A 24,037-nucleotide genomic window follows, 5' to 3' on the forward strand; every position below is an offset into this window, starting at 1 on the left:
AGGAGGAGGAGACAGTGTCTCAGATGCAAGACGTGCATACATAATGGATGAAGGAACAGGTGAAGCATCTATTCTCTATTTCCGCATCATGCATAATATGAGAATGCATCTCTATGTTGGTTTCTACGGAGGAGTTTCTCTCCTTTTCCTAGGTTCTAGCAGTCCCTATGAAGAATCCACACAACCGTTTATCCGAAATCATCCCAGACCCGTTCCCATTGTAGTTGGATGATCAGGTAAGTTATCTTTTTTGTATTTCAAGAGGCAAGTCTCAACAAATACTGACAATAGTATGTTAGGAAGAGTTCCTTAACAAAAGCAATCTCAAAGATCTTAAAGGCAGTAATGATGCTAAATAAGGAAGTTTATGCATCTTCTTAATGACTCTTTTCAGGTTGCAAAAAGTGAATACCTGAAACATTTGAAGCTTTATGGCTCAAATGTTCTTGTTCTAACTGTCAGGTTTTCTTTTCCCTGAGAGAACACTCCTTCTGTGTTCTCTCAGGTTTTGCTTTTCCCCTTGTTGCATTGCCAGAAAAAAGCAAAAGGCGCTGCTGGTTGGCACTCCTGGTTCCCAGGACGGGGTTCAAGTCCCTGCGGAGCCCTGCTTTCCTCCCAATGCAGCTCTCCTCTCCTCTTTCTGCCTTTTCCTATTCCACAGACAGTGCTCCCTCCACATTCCCTGGGGTTCGGGACACAGGACCCCCGAGAAAGTGGGAAACCTGCAAAGAAAAGCACGGTGGGTTTCTTTTTTACCTGAAAGAACAGCTCTCTAGGAAGGTGTTCTGGCAGTGGGTGGGTTGAATTTCATCTTCTCTTTCTATCTTTTCCTATTTCATATACTTCCATTCTCATGAATAGACAGGCTTTGTGCACCAAGAACCTCATGTGTGTTGTGTGTGTTTATGACAATTTCAGGGAACAAAAGGAGCCCATCTGAGGAAGAAAGTGGTCAGAATGAAGCAGAAGGAGACTTTGTGCAACAATCTGGGAACAGATCTGGGAGAACTGAAAGGGGATAGTTGCAGACCCACCTCTATGGTCACAATTCATGTCACATGCAGGACACGCACCAATAAACCAAAATGTGCCAGTTTACTATTGAAGACGTGGATGAAAGAATAGGGGGAAAGCTCATCAGATTTGGAGATGACACCAAATTAGGAGGAGTAGCTAATACCCCAGAGGAGAGGATCAAAGTTCAAAATGACCTTCATAAATTAGAAAGCTGGGCCAAAGCTAACAAAATGAAATCCAACAGGAAGAAATGTAAGGTACTGCACTTTGGCAGAAAAATGAAATGCACAAATACAGAATGGGGGACACCTGGCTGAATGTGAAAGGGATCTTGGGAGTCCAAGTAGACCAGAAATTGAACATGAGTCAACAGTGTGATGTGTCAGCTCAAAAGGCCAATGTGATTTTAGGCTACATCAATAGAAGTATAGCGTCTAGATCAAGGTACATAGTAGTGTCATTCTATTCTGCCTTGGTCAAGTCTCACTGGAATAATACTGTGTCCAGTTCTGGGCTCTACAATTCAAAAAGGATGTTAAGAAAGGGTCTGGAAACCATTTCCTCTGAGGAAAAATTTAGGAAGCTGCGTATGTTTTGCTTGGAGAAGAGGTTAAGAGGTGATATGATAGCCCTGTTTAAGTATTTGAAGAGATGTCATAATGAGGATTGAGCAAGCTTGTTTTCTGCTGCTCCAGAGAATAGGACACAATGGAGCAATAGATGCAAACTACAGGGAAAGAGATTCAGCTTAAAGCTTAGGAAGACCTTCCTGACAATAGGAGCTGTTGAAGAGTGGAAGATGTTGCTGCCTTGGAGTCTGGTGGCGTCTGCTTCTTTCCAGGTTTTAAAAAGAGGCTGGATGGTCCCTGGGGGACTCTGCCAAGGGTCTGTACACATTGCCCCCAAAGCCCATGATCTCCCCAGCCTCTTCTTTTCCTATGTGGATATCACAGGCCATTAACCTAAAGCCAGGGTTGTCCAGCCTGGACACATATCTAGTGGATCTGGCCTGGGCCTTGACCGGGTCTAAAAAGAACAACTGTTTTTGGGAAACTGCAGTGACTGGTGGCAGACTGGGCAGCCTTGAGGCACCTGGACCGGGCTCTACAGGCGAATGGTTATTCCAGCTCAGGCATCAGAAGGGCTGCCAGACCCCTAGAAAAACCCATAGAAGTGAAAACAAACAAACACCCAAAAGGAAGGTATTGTCACCATACATCAAAGAAAGGAAACTGGTGAGGAAACACAACCTCCAAATGGTTTACAAACTGACCATGAAAACCCAGCAAATGCTGTGCTCAGCGAAGGACCAGAGAGACCCTCTGATGGACACAGGAGTTGACCACATATGCTGCAGATGGACACAGGAGTTGACCACATACGCTGCAGCTGCAGACAAGTCTACATAGGGACCACCAAATGCAGCGTCCATCAAGAAACAGGAGGGACACTGCAGACGGGGTCAGTCAGGAAGACCACCTTTAGCAGAAGGCATTATAAACCATCCTGGGCAGAAAATGCTCCTTGAAAACACTGAAATTCTGGGCCATGGCAACAGCTCTCAGGTGAGAATGCACAGGGAAGCTATTGAAATCCATAAACAACTGGAGAACGTCAACAACAAAGAGGAAACCCTTAAAGTAAACAAAGTTTGTCTACCAGTCACGAAAAACACCAAAATCAAGACCCAGCAAATGCAAATGAAAACCACCCAGAGTCAGGGTTTTTCCCAGCAGACAATGGATCTCTACTTAAACAGACGCAAATCCTCCCACCCTGAGGCCTTGCCATTCAACAGCAGAACAACACATAGATTAACATGGAACCCACTCCTCCCAACCCAGGGTCACACAGTGTGTATGTATACACACTCACCCCACTCTCTTCCATGCCGGCATTCTCTGAAGCAGCCAGCCAAAGATGCTGCTGAAATGTCAGGAATAAATGGGTTTTTGTGGGTTTTTTGGGCTATGTGGCCATGTTCTAGAAGAGTTTCTTCCTGACGTTTCGCAAGCAGCATCTGTCAGGGATGATGGGAGTTGTAGCTCTTCACCTCTGGCTCTAACTCACCACCTTGTTATGCAGCGGTGCTGACCAGCTTTGGTCAGTGGTTAATGCTTTTCTCCAAAGCAGCAGAGTTTCAGAGAATAGGCTGAAGACCCTGACAAACTCTCCAAGCCTTCTCACTCTTGCTCCACAGAAGTCTTCCCACTTCTCCAGGATCCTGCTGGCTCTTGTATCTTCACTCAAGACACCAGACAACTCAGTAGTCTTATATAAAAGATCTACTTTATTCTACTACATACAAATACTCTATGCCCTCAACAATCTCTACAACACTCCAACTATCCACAACTACCCACAAAATACATTGGCAAACATAGCAATTATTATAGCCATTGTTAATCACCACCCACTAGTCAGTTTCCACCCAGTGGGCGTGTACATTCATTTTGATTGGTTCACATAGTTCAACCCATACTTAAGAATTTCATCATTTCACCTTGTACACTTAATGAATCTCAGGTGTTTCCAATTGTACAGTCTATAATTCTGTCCTTGACATTCAAGACTTCTAAATTACATTAGCTTTTTTCACCTGTGTAGCTTCTTAATTGCTCTTGCTTAGTCATTGTGACTTTCACATACATGTTTTATTTCTACTACTGTATGTCCCATGTTGCATTTTCCTTAACAGCATCTGTGGCATCTGGCATCTTCAGAGAATGAATAAACTTCAGGAATAAACTGTTCAAGAACATGGCCACATATTCTGAAAAACCCACAAAAACGACATGCCTTCTAAGTCTGCGAATGCTGTGCTCCAAACTGCCGTGTTGATATGAATGTACTTATTTTATGAAAATGTGTGTGTGTTTTAATTATGTTTAATAAAAATGTCTAAAAATAACAAATAACAAACAAAGAAGTACAGTGGACCCTTGTTATACGCTGGGGTTTGGTTCCAAGATCCCCCGTGTATAACAAAATCCGTGTATGCTCAAGTCCCATTAAATATAATGACATAGCCAAATGGTGTCCCTTATAAAAATGGAAAATCAAGGTAAATTTATACTTTTTTGGAACATTTTCAAACTGTGTATGCTTGAATCCGTGTATAAAAAATCTGTGTATAAGAAGGGCTGACTGTAAATGTAATTGATTTGTAAATAAAAGAACTGCGATAGTCAGAAGAAGATTGCAAAAGCACAGCGGGAGTTAATAGGAATTCATCCAAATAAAGAAGAGTCAACAGAAAGCGAGGTTAATAGCCATGAAGAAAGGGAGGAAAGAGACATAAAAGGCTCACAGAGCGAAAACTGCTAAGAATTAAATATGTGTATTATGTGAAAGTGCCATTTCATTTCCATTGGCAGAAAAGGCTGCGGCCGGAGTTAGAAATCGGGACGTTTTGGTTTACAAAAAGAGATTTGTGTAGGGTTGCCATATCTCGCTGGGGGGGGGGGGGACAATCCCAGGTTTTGACCGCTAGGGGGCGTCCCTGCACGGTTTTCTCCTTGACCCAGGTTTGTCCCGGGTCAAGGAGGTTGCCGCTGCGGCAGCTGCAGCGGCTGCCATTGCGCGTAGCCGCTCCTGCAGCCTTCGTGCGCGGGCACTCGTGTGGGGCCACTTGTGCGCGATCACTCACGCGGCTGCCAGTGCGGCCACCACCAGCGATGTGGCCTTTGCTGCCCGCCCACTGGCACTTAGACTGGCCCTGCGCGCACCCTTGCAGGGCAGCGCACAGAGCTACTGAGGAGGACTTCCTCCTCCTGAGTCTGGGGCTGGACAGCCTGCCCCTTCTCCAGGCCTGAGCCTGTGAGCGCTGGCAGGGGGTGGGGCTGTTCCAGCCCCAGTCTGCCCCCATTGGCCAGCCAGACTCAGGAGGAGGACCTCCTTCTCTGTTGGGCCGGGCTGCAGCCAGAGAGCAAAGGAAAGGGCCATTTCCTTTGCCCTTTTTTGGTGCCCAGGAGGAGGAGGAGGAAGAGGAGGAGGAGGAAGAGGAGGGGGAGGTGGGTGCCCATTTATAGTATTTATTTTGGTTAAGTGTGTTGTTTTTAAAGTGTATTTTTCCAGTATTTATTTTTATTAAATATATTTTTAAATTGTATTTTTTCCAGTATTTATTTTTATTAAATATATTTTAAAGTGTATTTTTTCCAATATGTATTTTTGGTGTATTTTTGGTGCTTTTAATGCTAACAAGTCTCCCTTGTTTTGACAATGATAGTGTGATGATGAGGATGGTGATATTGATATCAATCAGCTTCTGAGGCATGCACACACTGTTTCTGAAGCTGAGACAGTGTCACCTTCCAAGGTGTGTTTTTGGTGTATGTTTTGTGCTTTCCCTTGACCAAGTAGACACTTCTGAGAAGTACAGTTGGTGGAAGAAACCTGAAACAGCAAATCCACTTCTTGTGAAACCACCTGGACATGTTCAATATGCATAGCCATGTTAAACCATGCTAAGTGTTAAACTCAACTGGTTTTGTTATGGAATAAGCCTCTGAAATATGCAAGAGGCCATGTTAAGTAAACCATGTTCAATGCTCAAATGTGCTGTCCTGTGTGTTTTGAATGGAGGGGGGTGGTTTGGCTAGAAAGGGAAGTCCATTTCTGGCCTCTGTCTAGGAATAATGCCAAAATGTCTTCCATTTTGATCATGCCTAAGAAACATGCATTTATATTAACATTTTTTAAAAATCATCCCCAAAAATGTTCGCATGTCCTCCATTTTTAAAAAATGTGTCCTACATTTGAAAATGTTGTCCTACATTTGTCCCGGTTTGGAGGTCCTGACTTATGGCAACCCTAGATCCGTGCAGGAGAAGCCAAGCAAAATTTCTTGGAATAGAAAGTTGTGAACCCGTGTTTTACTTGGGAAACGGTTTTTTATTTATATGTCCGCAGCAAAAGGAAGAAGAAGGAAACAGTAGGGTCACTTCGTGGAGTAGATGGCAAAATGCTAACAGAAGACAGAGAAAAGGCAGAATTACTCAAGACCTTCTTTGCCTCAGTCTTCTCAGAAAAGGCAAAGGGTGCTCAACCTGAGGATAATGGAGCAGAGGACAGAATAGGGGAATTTCAGTACAGAATAAGTAAAGAGATAGTAGAGGAACACCTTATTAATCTAAATGAATTTAAGTCTCTGGGACCAGATGAACTCCATCCAAGGGTATTAAAAGAACTGGCAAATGTCATATCGGAGCCATTGGCAATAATCTTTGAAAACTCCTGGAAAACAGGAGAGATCCCAGCAGACTGGCGGAGGGCAAACGTTGTCCCCATCTTCAAAAAGGGGGGAAAAGAGGATCCCAACAATTATCGTCCAGTTAGTCTGACATCAATACCAGGAAAGATTCTGGAGCAGGTAATTAAACAGAGAGTCTGTGAACATCTAGAAGGCAATGCCATCATCACAAAAAGTCAACATGGGTTTCAGAGAAACAAGTCATGCCAGACAAATCTGATCTCTTTCTTTGATAAAATGACCAGCTTGGTAGATGAAGGGAATGCTGTGAACATAGTATATCTTGATTTCAGTAAGGCCTTTGATAAAGTTTCCCATGACATTCTTGCAAACAAGCTGGTAAAATGTGGGCTAGACAAAGGAACTGTTAAATGGATTTGTAACTGGTTGACCGGACGAACCCAAAGGGTGCTCAACAATGGCTCTTTTTCATCCTGGAGAGAAGTGACCAGTGGGGTCCCACAGGGCTCTGTCCTGGGCCCAGTGCTATTCAACATCTTTATCAATGACCTGGATGACAGAATTGGGAGCATACTTATCAAATTTGCAGATGATACCAAATTAGGGGGAATAGCTAATACCCCAGAGGACAGGATCAAGATTCAAAATGACCTGAATAGACTAGAAAGCTGGGCCAAAGCTAACAAAATGAAATTCAACACGGAGAAATGTAAGGTATTGCACTTAGGGCGGAAAAATAAAATGCACAGATATAGGATGGGTGACACCTGGCTGAATGAAACTACGTGTGAAAGGGATCTAGGAGTCCAAGTAGACCACAAGTTGAACATGAGTGAACAGTGTGATGCGGCAGCTAAAAAGGCCAATGCGATTTTAGGCTGCATCAATAGAAGTATAGTGTCTAGATCAAGGGAAGTAATAGTGCCACTGTATTCTGCTTTGGTCAGGCCCCACCTAGAATATTGTGTCCAGTTCTGGGCGCCACAATTCAAAAAGGACATTGAGAAACTGGAGTGTGTCCAAAGGAGGGCCACTAAAATGGTGAAGGGTCTGGAAACCATGCCCTATGAGGAACAACTTAGGGAGCTGGGTATGTTTAGCCTGGAGAAAAGAAGGTTAAGAGGTGATATGATAGCCCTGTTTAAATATTTGTAAGGATGTCATATTGAGGAGGGAGCAAGCTTGTTTTCTGCTGCTACAGAGACTAGGACTCGGAGCAATGGATTGAAGCTGCAGGAAAAGAGATTCCACCTCAACATTAGGAAGAATGTCCTGACAGTAAGGGCTGTCCGACAGTGGAACACACTCCCTTGGAGTGTAGTGGAATCTCCCTCTTTCGAGGTCTTTAAACAGAGGCTGGATGGCCATCTGTCGAGGATGCTTTGATTTGGATTTCCTGCATGGCAGAATGGGGTTGGACTGGATGGCCCTAGTGATCTCTTCCAACTCTATGATTCTATGATTCTATGATTTATGGTTATCTAAAAAAATCAAAACAAAACAATTAAAACAACCCAATTAAAACAGTGTAAAATTAATAAATAATAATAATAATAAGATTAATAATAATGATAATAAATTCTAATTGTGTTTCCCTGCCTCTCTCAGTGGATCGAAGCAGGATTAGAGACTGAATAAAAGCACAAAGTGTTTACATAAAAATTCAGTTACAAACAGCTACAAGCAATAAAGTATCCAAGATCAGAGCATCCAGAAGCCATGCAGGGTCCATGCACAGAAAGGGCATCATCGCATTCATATGAAGATTGAAAACATGCAAAAGAAAAGAAACTCTGTGCAATCAATTCAACTGAATGAAGGTGAAAAGCGCTGGAGCTTCTCTGATCTGCTCTCACTCTCCAGGATCCAACAAGGAAGCGAACTCGGAAGCTTCACATCCGGGCAAAGAGAGCGAGTGACGTTTCTGCGTCTGCATTTCCTCGGCTGGCCCCGCCCACCGGGAGGCATAGAGGAAAGGCAATGGGGTGTCTCTTTGTTTTGCCTCCCCAGCTGCGGTTCTCCTTCGCCTTCGCCCCAAGGAAGCAGCTGGGGTCCCTGGCGGAGGGTCTGCTGCCTTTGGAGGGATCTGGGTGAGTTCAGGAGGAGGAGAGGCAGGGCTCCCAAGGAGCAGCAGAAAGAGATCAGGAGGGCTGGGAAAGGGAGGAAGAAGCAGCACCTCCCTTCTCTAGGTGTCTCCCACTCAGCATTGCCCCCAATGGCTCACAGGGAAGAAGGAGGCACCATTCATTCCCCTCCAGGATCACAGGCAGAACTGGCGTCCCTTTTGCAGCCCCCGAAATGACAGTACTTCCCCATAGAGAATCATTGGGGAATAGTTGCCCATAGGGAATCATTGGGGAATCCTTGCCCATAGGGAATCAATGGGGAATACTTGCCCATAGGGAATCATTGGGGAATACTTGCCCATAGGGAATCATTGGAGAATACTTGCCCATAGGGAATCAATGGGGAATCCTTGCCCATAGGGAATCATTGGGGAATCCTTGCCCATAGGGAATCATTGGGGAATACTTGCCCCATAGGGATCATTGGGGAATACTTGCCCATAGGGAATCTTGGGAATACTTGCCCATAGGGAACTCATGGGGAATACTTGCCCATAGGGAATCATTGGAGAATACTTGCCCATAGGGAATCAATGGGGAATAGTTGTCCATAGGGAATCATTGGGGAATACTGCCCATAGGGAATCATTGGGGATACTTGCCCATAGGGAATCAATGGGGGAATAGTTGTCCATAGGGAATCATTTGGGGAATACTTGCCCATAGGGAATCATTGGGGAATACTTGCCCCAGGGAATCATTGGGGATACCTGCCCATAGGGAATCATTTGGGAATAATTGCCCAGGGAATCATTGGGGAATACCGCCCATAGGGAATCATTGGGGAATACTGCCCATGGGATCATTGGGATAGTTGTCCATAGGGAATTCATTGGGAATACAGTCCGTCCTCGCCTTATGCGGGGGATCCGTTCCAGATCCCGCCGCGTAAGGCGAATTCCGCCTATGCTCGAGCCCCTTGGAAACAATGCGCGCTCGTGCACGGCGGCGGGGCAGCACGGGAGCGCGCGGTGGGCGCAATGGGGCGCGCCCCATTCAATTGAATGGGACGCGCCACCCCTTCCGCCCCTCGTGCGCCCTGCGGCTTGAGCGTGTATTCTCAAGGCTGCATACGGCGCGCCCGCGTGTATGGGTGGGCACGCTGTACTTGCCCATATGGAATCATTGGGGAATACTTGCCCATAGGAAGTCTTGTCTTGCCTTACAGCTGTCTCGCAGTGGATGCACCATTGGCGTTTGAAGCTCAACAATTGTCCAAGACGGAGCTTCTTGTCTTTCCTCCTAAGCCCACCTTCAACACTTCCTTTTCTGTCTCTGTGTCAACATTTCCATTCAACCAGTTCAGCAAGCCCGCAGTCTTGGCTTTATCTTTGATTCTTCTCTGTCGTGTATCCCTACTCAGACCACAGCCAAGGTTTGTAGATTCTTTTACAAATATGCAAACGACCATATCTCTCCGCCTCTACTGCAAGAAATCCTGGTCCATGCCTCGTGGTCTCACGACTTGATTACTGTAACGTCCTCCTTGGCTGGGCTTCCTCTTTCTCACCTCCGTCCTTTAATCTCTGTCCACGTTCAGCTGCACGCATTATCACTTCCACCCACCGCTCTGACCACATCTCTCCTGTGTTGGCATCCCTTCACTGGCTCCCTTCCTTTCCGATTCAGTATAAGCTCCTCTTTCGACATTCAAAGCCCTCCATGGATTGGCCCCTCCTTACTTTCAGACTTCTTTCTCTCACCTTCACCAGGGCCTCCGTTTTGATAGTCAAGGCCTGCAGTCTCAGCCCAGGATTTCCTCTGCCCCAGCCGGATTCGCCCCTTTTCACTCGCTGCCTCACCATCCTGGAACCTTCTTCTCCACAGCAAGAGTCATCACTTCTTTAAACTAGCTTCAAAACGGAGTTGAAAACCATCCTGTTCAGAGAAGCCTTCCCAGGCATTGCATAATTGTCACTTACCATCTGATGTTCTTTTGGTGCCTGTTTTTCCAACATTTCCTGTATTGCTATGTGTTTGTATATGTATTATCCTACTTGAGGTATGTATTTTCCCTGGAAAATGATTAACCATCCATTTGAAGCCAAGCCCTCCCTCCAGTCCATCTGCCTTGGTCCAGGCCTCGGAGGTAGAGAGGAACTGCTGTGACCTCTACCCTCTCCTCCACCACTCCCTTCTCTCTTTGTCACTGTCTTTTTAGATTGTAAGCTTGAGGCAGGGAACCGTCTAACTAAAAAGATTGTATGTACAGGGCTGTGTAAATTACAGCGCTTCATAAATAAGGTTAATAATATTAATAATAACTAGGGAATCATGGGGGACTACTTGCTCTAGGGAATCATGGGGAATCCTTGCCCATCGGGGAATCATCTGGGGAAAATCCTTGCTCATAGGGAATCATTGGGGAATACTTGCCCATGGAGGGAATCATTGGGGAATCCTTTTTGCCCATAGGGAATCATTGGGGAATACTTGCCCATAGGGAATCATTGGGGAATACTTGCCCATAGGGAATCATTGGGGAATCCTTGCCCATAGGGAATCAATGGGGAATACTTGCCCCAGGGAATCATTGGGGAATACTTGCCCATAGGGAATCATTGGGGAATACTTGCCCCAGGGAATCATTGGGGAATACTTGCCCAAACTCTTCTTGTCCCAAGCATTGTGGATGAGGGAGACTCAACCTGGATGCTTTTAGACTGTTTAAGTTATTCTTTACTGTTTTACTTAGGTTTATGTGCATTTAATTTGTAAGCTGCCCTTACATCTTCTGGATGTCAAGGAGGACAAGATATAAGATGATAAGAGGACAAGATATAAATAAGTTTGCAAACAATATACAGGGCAATACAAATTTGCACTGAGGGATCGCTGTTTGATTTTAACACATTTTGCTAAATGCAACACTTAAGTCACCGATGACTGTGTCCTTTCTGTTTCTCCTTTTCGTCTTCTGCCAGGAACAGAGCCAGCCTAGAAGGTATTCTGGACTTTTCCATCGTGTGTCAGTCTTTCTGGAAGTCTACCTGAGGATGAAAATGGAGGAATCCAGAGATCCGGTGTTAGGGAAGGCATGGGAACGAACTGCAGAAACTCCTCACACCTATCAGGCTGACAATATCCAAGACTTCCTGCAAAGGATAAAGGGAGAGCAGGTCAAAAAGGGATCTGGAGAGTGGAACGAGACCTTCCAGCCATGGGATGACCAGTGGGAGGAATTCCTGAAAAAAGTGACGGTCCCGCACGCACGGTGGGGAATCCCGTGCCTCGTGGCAGAGGAGCCCACTCCGTGGGGTGATACCAAGGGCTTCCTGGAGTCCTTTGAGCAAGTCGCCAAAGCTTGTCGGTGGCCCAAGGACGAATGGGTGGCCCGCCTTTTGCCAGCCCTTGGTGGAAAAGCTGAGCAGGCCTTCAGCCGGTTGGAGACCCAAGATCGAGGAGACTATGGGAGAGTGAAGGTGGCCATTTTGCAAGCGGACGCTCACAGCCAGGAGAAGCAGCGCCAGCGCTTCCGGCGCTTCTGCTACCAGGAGGCCGAGGGGCCGCGAGGGGCTTACGGCCGACTCCGGCAACTAGGTCAGCGGTGGCTGAGAGTGGAGCGGCACTCCAAGGAGCAGATCCTGGAGCTGTTGATCCTGGAACAGTTTCTGGCAATCTTGCCACCAGAGGTCCGGTTCTGGGTCAGCAAAAGCATCCCAGAGACCTGCATCCAAGCAGTGGCCCTGGCAGAGAACTTCCTCCAGAGGCAACGAGGGATCAAAAAACAAGACAAACAGGCAATGTCATTTTCCTTTTGGGGTGCATTGGGTGTCCTCCGTGTCCTGTCTAGGTAGGTTGCCAGTTCTCAGGGCCTGGACCTGAGTCTCAGAGTCATCTCTACGCAGAAGACAAGGGGTGCATAGACATGGTAGAAATAATGCATTTTGACACCCCTTTAATCACCATGGCTCCATTCTACAAAATCCTGAGGTCTGTTGTTTTGTGTGACACCAGCCTTACTTGGCAGAGAAGTCTACATACCTTGTAAAACTTAAAAATCCAGGAATCTATGACACAGTACAGACTGTCCAAAAATGGCGGTCGGCAGACGCCCATTTTAATTCCAGAGGGATGCCGCAGGCACTAGACCATATGACATCCCTCCAGAGTTAAAAGAACCTGGTTTTTCTAGGTTCTTTTACTGGCGCCCAGGTTATGTTGTGAGTGCGCCAATGGGACACTCATGACATAACGGACGCACTCGACATGCAGACACTATGTGTCTGTTATGTGAAAATACTGGCAACCATGTGGATGGGACACCGCCATCAGGACGCCACCATTACATACTAGGGTTCCGGACCATGCGATTGCTGCGCGGTCCGGAACCCTAGTATCACCACCGCCACGCCCCTTTTGGCCCGTCTGTCTCAGGCCTATAGGATGGAGCTACAGCTCTTAAACCAAAAATGACTTTTAAAAAAACACTCCAGCCAGCATGGTGTAGTGGTTTCATTGTTAGATTAGGACTCTGGAGTCCAGGGTTCAATTCCTACTCGGCCATGAAATCCACTGGTTGACCTTGTGCAAGTCATACTCTTTTCAGCCTCAGGGGAAGGCAATGGAAACCCTCTTCTGAACAAATCTTTCCAAGAAAACCCCATGAGGGGTTTGTCTTAGGTTCACCATAAGTTGGAAATAACATAGGGCTTTCTTGGCAATATTTGTTTAGAGGAGGTTTGCCATTGCCTTCCCTTGAGGCTGAGAAAGTAAGACTCACCCAAGATCACCCAGTGAGTTTTCATGGCCAAGCCAGGATTCAACGCCTGGTCTCCAGCATCGTAGTCCAATGGTCAAACCACTACACCATGCTTGCTTTCATATTATGTATAGTCTACATACATTCAGATCTAATTGGAATAATGAGTGGTTAGAAATTGGTATTTTGTTTAAAGATGTCAATCATATCAGAGCCTAATAACTTTGAATTGTTCATGTTAGAAAACATTAAAACATAGTCGATCAAGCTTTTTCATTAAAACTTTAATGCAATATATATATATATATATATATATATATATATATATATATATATATGGTTTACACCAAAAGATGGGGGTGGGATTGTGGAAGTTTTTTAACTGTTTTTTCCTTCAGCCCTGGTAGGCTTACCATATTTTGAAACGCCAAAACAGGGCACCTTTACCGATGGGCTCCTTCTACCAACCACTAAGACAATTGTCACCTTAAATACTCCACCTAGAGCTCATTCCCAGTTACATTTAACCAGTTTGCGATTTGCCTTCACTCCGTGTCGGTGAATCGATTCCAAAAGGTCCATCGTTCCCACTATAAAAGCAGATCTTTTCATTATCCCCTTGTATTTGCTTATTTTTTGGCACAATTCTCATCCTCACTAGTTTGTGCCGCTTCAAAATGCATGTCAATCATCTGCGCGTCATAAGTGACGTAAGCAGCAGCCCAGCTTGGGAACTATTTTTTTTAAAAAAAAGAGTGGGGTTTTGCATTTGCCTCGCCTCATTGCATTTGAAACTGATCACAGTAGAATCTGAACCAGTTTCAAATGGGAATGACGGCCATATAACCCGATCAGCAATTCGCTTTAAATCATAGTGGGAACGCAGCCCTAGATCCCACCTTTTGCTGGGAGCCAGGGAGTCGCTTGGTAACCCCTACAGGGCTGAGGCTGGCTGCTTTGGGGCAAGGTTGGCAGGGGAAAGGTTTTATTTTTTTAAAATAGGAAAAATTATTGTTGTTGTTGTTGTTGTTGTTGTTTAAACCTGGTTTTCTTTGGTTTAAACCAGGTTTTGTCGAGGGTTGCATTACCACCTTTTCCAGTAAGTTATCTGATGATATGCTCAAAGTACTCCAGCCTCAGTTTAGTCATTTTGACTTTTGATGGTCTCTCATTTACTCTCTCTCTCTCTCTCTCTCTCTCTTTTTTCTTCTTTTCATTTTGCTTTATCCCAAAACACTGCAGGTGGGATTGGAAAAGGAAACTGAAAACTTCTCCCGGGATAGCCAGGCTCCACTTGACATCGAACAGAGGGCACAATGCACTGAAACCAACGAAGAAGAGGATGCCAATGCGGGTGTGATGGGTGAGGAGGGAAGCACTTCAGTTCCTGGATGCTGTGAAAGTCCTTTGCTTGCCTAACATCAGTTGTGACTCCTTCTCTCCCTTTGGAGGGCTGAGGAGACCCAAAACTCTGACCCTTCCCATCCGCAGGGGTTTGGTTCCAGGACCGCCTCCATGGAGATGGCAAAAAAATGCAGACAGTTGCACCCCAAATTATTTAATGAGATGAGATGGAGTTCTGGATCTGTTTCAATCTCGTTTCAGGGAAGGTTAGGGGACAGAACTTTGGTCACCTTGGTGGATGACATATGCCAAGAACTGGACAAGGGAAGTGTGTCCCTGTTGGTTCTGCTGGCTCTCTCAGTGGCTTTCAGTACCATCAATCATAGTATCCTTCTGGGCTGGCTCTCTGGGATGGGACTTGGGGGCACTGTTTTGCAGAGACACCATTCCTGACTGGAGGGGTGATGCCAGAATGAGGTGCGGGGGACGCCTGCTTGACTCCTTGATCTGTGCAGTCCCTCGGGGTTATGTTCTGTCACCCATGCTATTTCATACATACATATATGAAACCATTGGGAGAAGTTGTTGACAGTTTTAGTCCCCTGTTGTTATTTACAGCCTTTGAGTTGACCCTGACTCATGGTGACTCTGTGGATGAAAAATCTCCAAGGCTCCCTGTCCTCCACTGCTCTGCTCAGGTCCGTGACCTCCCTGATTTAGTCTATCCATCTAGTGTGTGGTCTTCCTCTCTTACTACTAGCATACCTAGCATGCAGGGCTATCTGTGTTGGCCATTTAACAAATACAAACAAAAATCCATCAGTGATACCTTTATTGGCCAACCAAAATGCACAATATACCTGTTGCAAGCGTCCGAAGTTCAATGGGCTTCTTCATCAGGCAAGATGTTACAAGCCAAACAGGAGAAAAAAACAATTAGAGATGTTAGTCAGATGCCTGCATGTTGTTTCAATCCTTAGAAAGATAGTATGCTGGGGAGGATATATTTTGTACAGACAGGCTCCTTCTCATTCTGGCCATGCGGCAATAGGGAGATTTTCAAAGTCCAGGAAACTTAAAGTCCATTTTCCTCTCAACAGGGACCCCTCTTTTGCAAACCAATACGTCTCCATTTCAGTGAGGTCACAGGCCTCTTTGTAGGCAGAGGATAATGGATTCCTCAGGAAGTCTCCATGGTTTTGCCTAGCATTATTGTCTTTTCTAATGAGTTATGCCTTCTCATGATGTGACCAAAGTACAACAGCCTCAGTTTCATTATCTTGGCTTCCAGGGAGAGTTCAGGCTTGATCTAGTCAGGGATCCATTTGTTTCTTTCAGCACTCTTCTCCAGCACCACTTTCCAATTGTGTTGATTTTGTTCTTATCTGCTTTCTTCACTGTCCAGCTCTCACATCTATACATGGTGATGGGAAATAAAATGGCTTGTTTGATTCTAACTTTCGTGTTCAGTTGTATATCTTTACTCTTTAGGATCTCCTCTAGTTCTTTCATAGCTACGCTTCCCATTCCTAGTCTTCTTCTGATTTAAGATCTGGTGCCACCAATATAAGGATGACACACAGCTGTACAACTGCTTTCCACTTCAATTCCAGGAGGCTGACATGGACTGCATCTACCCATATAATAAAAGAGCTCATTATCACAACTTAACATCTATAAAAAATGTGATAGAGTTTACCATTGTGAAGTGGAAGGCTTTCGTGGCATCGTTTTTTGTGGGTTTTTCAGGCTATGTGGCATGTTCTAGAAGAGTTTATTCTTGATGTTTCACCAGCATCTGTGGCTGGTATCTTCAGAGAATGCTGGCATGGAAGATAGTGGTGTGTGTGTGTGTGTGTGTGTACACACTTTAAAGGGAAGAGTGGTTTCCATGTTAATCTGTGTATTGTTCTGTTGTTGAATGGCAAGGCCTCAGGGTGGGAGGATATGCAAAGAGGATTAGTGTCTGTTTACTTAATGATCCATTGTCTGCTGGGAAAGCCCCTGTCCCTGGGTGGTTTCTTATTTGCGTTTGCTGAGTCCTGATTTTGCTGTTTTTCACAACTGGTAGCCAAACTTTGTTCACTTTAAAGGTTTCTTCTTTCCTGTTGAAGTTGTCTTGGTGTTTGTGGATTTCAATAGCTTCCCTGTGCATTCTAACCTGATAGTTGTTGGCATGGTCCAGAATTTCAATGTTTTCATATAGCATTTTATGCCCAGGATGGTTTGTAACGTATTCTGCTACTGCTGATTTTTCTGGCTGACGCAGTCTGCAGTGTCTTGCGTATTCCTTGATTGTGTTTGAACACTGCATTTGGTGGTCCCTATATAGACTTGTCCGCAGCTGTATGGTATGCTGTCAACTCCTGCGGCCTGAGAGGGTCTCTCCTGTCCTTCACTGAGCACAGCATTTGCTGGATTTTCTTGGTCGGTTTGTAAACCATTTGGAAGTTGTGTTTCCTCACCAGTTTCCTATTCTGTCTGTGACTCCTTTGATGTATCGTAAAAATACCTTCCCTTTGGGTGGTTGTTTGTCTTTCCTCCAATGGGTTTTTCTGGGTCTGGCAGCTAGAGCCCAGTCCAAGTGCTTCAATTCATCTTCCTGACATTCCAATTCAGGAATAAAAGGGATGATGAGGATAGTGACAATAATAACATCTCTAACATCCTTTGAAATCACATAGCCACTGTTTCACACTCTGAAACAGTGAGAAGCTACCCCATACTGAAATTCCATCCCATAACTGTTCTTTCTTTTCAGTTTTCAAGTTTCACTTCTCCCTGATTTGAGGAATAAGTTGTTTGGTATTCTCTTCATTTCTCCAGCAATAAAGGGATGGATGTGCACAGACGAGGAGGAGGAATGCGTCCCCAAAGATTCAGAACCTGTGGAACTCCCTGCAATGTCAACATGGGAAAGAGGAACAGAGAATATTTTCCAGCGTTGTGAGCCAGCAAATGCCTCTGGAAGCCAAGGAAGGGCAGAGGGTCAACATGAAATCCACCCATTGGAAAAAGCAAATGAATCTGTTCTTCCTGGAGGGAATGGCGAAGATCCCCGTAAAACCACTGATCAAATGGGGATCAACACTGGTAAGCAATGAAATATTTGCAGGAACGAACAAGCTTCCTCTGTCTGTTGTTTTATAGTGTTTTGTGATATCTTATTTTCAACCCACGTACCTTGGCAACTCAATGATGCACATAGAAATGCCCACCTGCTGTTGGCAATGGTAGAGACAGGAGGCAGCTAAGTTCTCCAACATTAGCATGAACTCTTAGGAGTTGTCTACACCAGTGAGGAACCCCATACTCACGCCATTGCTGCAGCGCAGTTTCCTGGTCCATAGAGGCTCCAATAATGTCACATCCCCCACAGTGAGATTGGAGTAACCCAGAAGAAAATGCAGTCCTGCAATGATCATGTTTCATAGTATGGAGTATTTCCAGCCACATGGCTGTGTACTCATTGCTGATTGGGATTTTCCAGGCCAACACGGGTGAAAGGAAGCTCTTTTATCCTCTGAGTTTTTGGAGAAATGCGCCACACAGCCTACAAATCTGTTTAGTCTAAAACAGTGGCTCCCGAACTTTGGTCTTCCAGAGGTTTTGGACTTCAGCTCCCAGAATCCCTGACTACTGGTAAGCTGGCTAGAGCTTCTGGAAGTTGAAATCCAAAACCCTGGAGGACCAAAGTTTGGGAATCACTGGTCCTAAGGGCACTGAGGGCATGAAACATGAAAGTTACAACTCCCAATTTTGTTTTGAGGGTTCAACATTTGCTTGGTTTGAGCAGAGGTGGGGAAGGTATGTGCCATGGGCCACAAAGGGTTCTTCTGTTGTCCCCCCACAGCCTCAATTTTTGTTTTCAAAAACACTTTTTGGACCTCTGGGGAATGTGGGGTCAATGTCACCAGGTGTTTTGGCACCTTGGGACTTTTGAGGGCTAGGAGAGGCCTTTTTTACTAACAGGAAGTTACCCAAAAGTTAAAGTTCTCTTTGGATGCCACCATATTGGATCACTACTGGCCAGTCTCCAAGGTGCCAGGTTCTGGAGTATGTGGTGGCCTCCCAGATTTAGGGTCTTCTGGATGAAATGGCTTATCTGGATCCATTTCAATCTGGTTTCAGGCCTGGTTATGGGATAGACAGAGCTTTAGTTGCCTTCATGGATGACCTAGACCAGCAACTGGACAAAACGTGTATCCCTGTTGGTTCTGCTGGACCTTTCAGCAGCTTTCAGTGCCGTCAAACATGGTATCCTTCTGGGCCTAGGGCCAAAACACACTGCTGAAATAATCCAGTTTGAGACCGATTTAACTACCTGTCCCTGGCTCAGTGCTAGAGAATACTGGGAATTGTAGTTTCTTGTAGCACCAGAGCTCTCTGACAGAGAAAACTGCCTTGGCTCAATGCCATTGAATTCTGGTGTTTGTAGTTTTGTGAGACATTTAGCCTTCTCTGTCAGAGAATTCTGGTGCCACAATAAACTACAAGTCCAGGATCCCATTGGATGGAGCTGTGACAGCTAAAGCAGTGTTGAATTGCGTTACAGTGGACCCTTGGCATCCGCTGGGGTTTGGTTCCAGAACCCTCCACCCCCACCACCCCCATGGAGACCAAAATCTGTAGATGTTTAAATCCCATTAAATATAATGAATAGTAAAATGTTGTCTTTGTATAAAATAGCAACATCATGGTTTGCTTTTTGGAATTTATATATATTTTTGAATATTTTCAAGCCATGAATCCGTGGATATGGAGGGCTGACTGTAATTCTGTAGTGTGGCCACAACCATGGTTTTAAACCAGTGCCTGTTATCATTAATGAACTGGATGAGGTCAAATAAGCTGAAACTTATCAATGCAAGACGGAGGTGCATCTTGTGCTGGATGGGGTTACACTCCCCATGAAGTCACATTGTCTTTTTTTAGGAGTGACTTGAAAGCACACAACAGCAGCACCAGTGAGGTTTAGGGGACCACATCTGAACAGTGTGCCAGACTTTTGAGCCAATTCAGCCCTGAAGCTGAAAAAGAAATTCCCTATTATTATTATTATTATTATTATTATTATTATTATTATTAAGCTTTCTTTATAGAGCATTGTAAATTTACACAGCACTTTACATACAATCAGTTAAAAATAGAATAAAATAAAATAAAATAAGCCTGCCTATGGCATACATTCTATAGAAATAATTTAACATAATACACATTAATACATATTAACATTAAGTAATAAAATACTGTATAGCATGTCACAAATAAAAATTCCCTACCCCTAGTTTAATAATAATAATAATAATAATAATAATAATAATAATAATAATATGTATTTCTATCCCGCCTCTCCGATAAGATCAAGGCGGGTTACAACAATAAAATTCATACGATATAAAACAAAACAAATCCCATTATCCCCTCCCTCCGCAACAAATAACATAATAATTCCAACATACGTAATAAAACATCAGTTAAAACATTAAACAATCAGGAATAAAAAGCTAGGGCATCTAGAAGTAATTGGTAGGATAGTCCATGGTTTAAGAGGCCCTGGGGCTAAACTCTGTTTCTCCCAGAGATTTCTGTCTCTTTATATTCCAGCTGATGATGGATGGGAAAGTGAGAACGAGGAGAAGCCTGCTGGAACGTTGTTGGACAGAATCAAGTCCGAGGAGATGAAAGAGAACCTTTGGACTCAAGATGGACCAAAGAGGCAAGCGGGAAGCCACATAGAGAACTGGGGTGATAAATATGTTCCTTATCAGAGCGAGGATTTCAATGAAACACCAATACGGTCCAAAAGAGAAACAGAAAAGAGGTGGGACAAGTGTCTCGGCGTTCACCAGAGGATCCATGCGGAGAAGGAGCCGAACGACAACTTCAGATCTGAGAAGAACTTCAGTTGGAGCCCATCCTTTGCTGGTTGTCAAGCTGCCCTCAAAGACAAGAAAGCCTATAAATGCTTGGAGTGTGAAAAGGGCTTCCATCATGGCTCAAGCCCTCATTCACATCGGAGGAGCCAAACAGGGGAGAAACCCTATAGATGCTCGGAGTGTGGGAAGAGCTTCAATCAGAGCACAAGCCTTACTTCACACCAAAGGACACACGCCAGGGAAAGGCCATACAGTTGCTTGGATTGTAACAGCAGCTTCTGCGACCAGTCGAGCCTTGTTAAGCACAGGAGAATTCACGCAGGGGAAAAACCATACGGCTGCTTGAGTTGTGCCCTCAACTTTAGTACTCAGTCAAGCCTTGTGCGACATGAGAGAATCCATACTGGAGAGAGACCCTATAAATGCCCCGAGTGCGGAAAGCACTTCAGCCAAAGCGCAGACCTTGCTTCACATCAGAGAACCCATGCAGGAGAGAATCCCTATAAATGCTTAGAATGTGGGAAGAGCTTCAGCCAGAGCACAAGCCTTGCGTTACATCAGAGAATACACACCAGTGACAACCCCTATAGCTGCTTGGATTGTGACAAGAGCTTTAGCGATCAGTCGAGTCTCATTAAGCACAGGAGGATTCACACAGGAGAGAAACCCTTTAAATGCTTAGAGTGCGAGAAGAGTTTCAGTCAAAGCACAAGCTTTAGTTTACACCAAAGGATACACGCAGGCAAGAGACCATACAACTGTTCGGACTGCAGCAAAAACGTTTGTGATCCATCAAGCCTTATTAAGCATAAGAGGATTTACACAGGAGAGACCCCATATACGTGCGTCCGGTGCGGGAGGTGTTTCAACCAGAGTACGAACCTTAGTTCGCATCAGAGAATCCACGTGGAAGAAGAAACTCCGCTATGAAGCTCCCAATTGGTTTAATCCTTTTTTAAAAATATCTTTATTCAAATTTATATACACTACATTAAAACAGATTTGCATTCAAAGGAAACAGGAACATATCTATACTTCAAGCGATCTTACATAAAACTACCAACCCTACATTCCCATTCCTTCAACCTTACATTCAAACTCTCAATCTTTTTATCCTTTTCTCTATTGCATTCCCATTCTCTCTATATACTTTTTATCCCTACTCCTCCTTCCTTATCTCTTCCACCTTTAATCTTCTTCCTTTCCTTATTTTCTCCTCTCCTTCTCTTTCCCTCATATCTCTATCTACCCTTCCCCTTCCTTCTTTCTTTTCCCCTTCACTTCCTCATACATTCTTCACATACTCATACCTTCTCCCACCTACATCTTCTGTCTTCGTCTACTCTCTTCTATACCTAATCCCTATCCATTTCTTACCGTTTCTTACATACCACCTTCCTTCCTTGCCTTTTCTAAAAATCTCTTTTCTATTTCTTGACTTGCTATCTACTTTAGTTCTATCTTACCCAACTTGCCTTCTAACCTATTCTTCAACTGGTTTAATTCAAAAGAATTCAAAACCTTTGCTTTGAGGGATCAGACTTTTAAGGCTTAGGAAAGAGAGGCATAAAGCAAGGACTTTTCAGTAGTATCCCCTTTCTGTAATGCTCCTTCTCTAAAACTAAGCGGTTCATCAATTATTCCAGTGGTACTCAAACTTTTTACCCTTGAGACCCCCTTTACGCTACATGTGGACGTCGTGCCCCCTCCACTCGATGTAGTATATGAATAAAAATATTTTATTTAGTGTGTATATTTTCACTCACATATTCATATATATTCATATTTTAACATTTAATAAGGAAATTACATTGTTCAAATTAGAACAGCTTTATTTAAGGAAATTCAATATTTAACTCAACGCATGTGTACATTTTATGCATTAAAAAGTTTGGGAGCAGGAGGGATCAGAGCCTCCAAATCTGGCGCCTTCCTTGAGCAACTCTTACACAAACACCGCTGGAGGTCCTGTCTCACTGTTTGAGAACCACTGGATTATTCCAATTGCATGTTTTTATTGACTGGTACCAATGGATAATTTTTAATTCATATGTCTTGTATGGGAGATGCTTCGGGATCAAAAGCTGAGATTGAAAGTACGTATTATGAAATAAATGACTAAACTGCGTAAATACTTGGAGTGCTTAAAGGATATATTAAAATTATGTGAAAGAACTGACATGAGAGTAAACAAGTAAATAAATGGCATATATAGGTCCGTCCTTGGCTTTCCACTCCACCAAATGCATCTGAGGAAGTAGACTTAAGTCTACCAAAGCTCATGCTTTCATTAACTTTTTTTTCCAGTTAGTCTCAAAAGTGCTACAAGATCTCCCTACACACAGGCAAATAAAGCTTCTTTGGGGATTTGGGGTTTTTTAGCATTTACTGAGTGTGACTTACCCAAGTCCATCTGATAAGATTTCTAGACGAGTGGAAATCTGAACTGTACTTTGCTACTTCCTACTAATACTCACTTGGTTGCCCATTTTTACAGTTCAGAGCTCTGCTGGGCCACCCTATGCCTTGCTGAGTTATCAGCTGGGCAAGCTTTTTTGTGGGGTATCCTGATATAAAATTGGATGCGTTTCCTCTCCTTTTAAAATGTGGCGTAGCCAGCATGGCATTGTGGATTGAGCATTGGATTATGACTCTGGAGACCCTCAGTGGATGCCAAAATCCGTGGATGCTCAAGTCCCATGAAATACAGTGGACAGTAAAATGGTGTTCCTTTTTACTGTGGCGTAGTAGTTTGAGTAGACTGTGACTCTGGAGACCAGGGTTCAATTCCCATCAGCCATGAAACCCACTGGGTGACCCCAGGCTAGTCACACTCTCTCAGCCTCAGGGGAAGGCAATGGCAAACCTCCTCTGAACAAATCTTGCCAAGAAAACCCTGTGATAGGTTCACCTTAGCATCACATAAGTCAGAAACAACTTGAAGGCTTTTTTGTGGTTTTTCTGGGCTCTGTGGCCATGTTCTAGAACAGTTTATTTCTGACGTTTCACCTGCATACGTGGCTGGCATCTTCTCTGATACAGATGCAGGCGAAACATCAGGAATAAACTCTTCTAGAACTTCTAGAACCTACGATTCCCAGAATTGCATAGCACTGAGCCTAGGGTTCACCTTTGCAGGAACAGGCAGCTCAATGTCTAAGCCACCCAGCTCTTTCTAAATTACTTTCCTAGGAATTTGAGGAATTGAACGCCAGCCGCCTTCAGGCCAAGGGTGGAGCAGGCTGCAGGCTTTTGATGCTCTGAAGTCTTCATTCACTCCAGTTAAAAGCAAACAGGTGGGGAATTCCACTGGGATGCATCCAACTGGGCCTCTCCCAAAAGATGGAGCCCTTTTCTTCTTTTCATCCCAAGTGATGCCAAGACCTGGAGACAGGTTACAAAATCTCATTTCATTTGATGCTTGCACTCCTACGATTACCGCCTTCCCCACCCTGGGGCCCTGCAAGTGTCTTCTGACTACATCTTCCATCTCATACAGATGCCAGTGTGTAATGGGAGTTGTAATCCATTAGAGCAGGAGGGTGCCAGCCTGGGGTCAGCTAAAGTGAGCACAAAAGGATAGAAACCTGCGATAACACTGCGCAAAACTTGTGTATTTAGCATTGTTGCTCACCAAGGGAAGAAATGTGGTGGTTTTCTATCCTATATGGGTTTTATTTCGTGTTGCAAATAAGATTTAAATTTTATTTCTCAGACTTTGCAACTCTTTTTCTCCCAGAGCCCACCTGATATG

At 44.4% G+C, this 24,037-nt stretch overlaps 1 protein-coding gene across 4 annotated transcripts; it reads left to right on the forward strand.

The window, feature by feature from the left end:
* Positions 1 to 8,187: 8,187 nt before the first annotated feature.
* On the forward strand, positions 8,188 to 22,072 carry LOC121918939 (zinc finger protein 2-like). Of its 4 annotated transcripts, none has more exons than XM_042445017.1 (5): positions 8,188 to 8,322; positions 11,283 to 12,098; positions 14,303 to 14,423; positions 17,231 to 17,497; positions 20,012 to 22,072. In XM_042445017.1, exons 2-5 carry the CDS (start codon positions 11,355 to 11,357, stop codon positions 21,211 to 21,213), a joined length of 2,334 nt encoding a protein of 777 aa, XP_042300951.1. In that variant the 5' UTR covers positions 8,188 to 8,322; positions 11,283 to 11,354; the 3' UTR covers positions 21,214 to 22,072. The 4 variants fall into 4 exon arrangements, with proteins under 4 accessions (XP_042300951.1, XP_042300961.1, XP_042300943.1 ...); XM_042445027.1 differs by having other exon boundaries at positions 11,289 to 12,098; XM_042445009.1 differs by lacking the exon at positions 8,188 to 8,322 and adding an exon at positions 8,480 to 8,536.
* Positions 22,073 to 24,037: the final 1,965 nt, after the last annotated feature.

The sequence above is a fragment of the Sceloporus undulatus genome, chromosome 1, assembly GCF_019175285.1.
Source record: "Sceloporus undulatus isolate JIND9_A2432 ecotype Alabama chromosome 1, SceUnd_v1.1, whole genome shotgun sequence".
Taxonomy (NCBI): Eukaryota; Metazoa; Chordata; class Lepidosauria; order Squamata; family Phrynosomatidae; genus Sceloporus; species Sceloporus undulatus.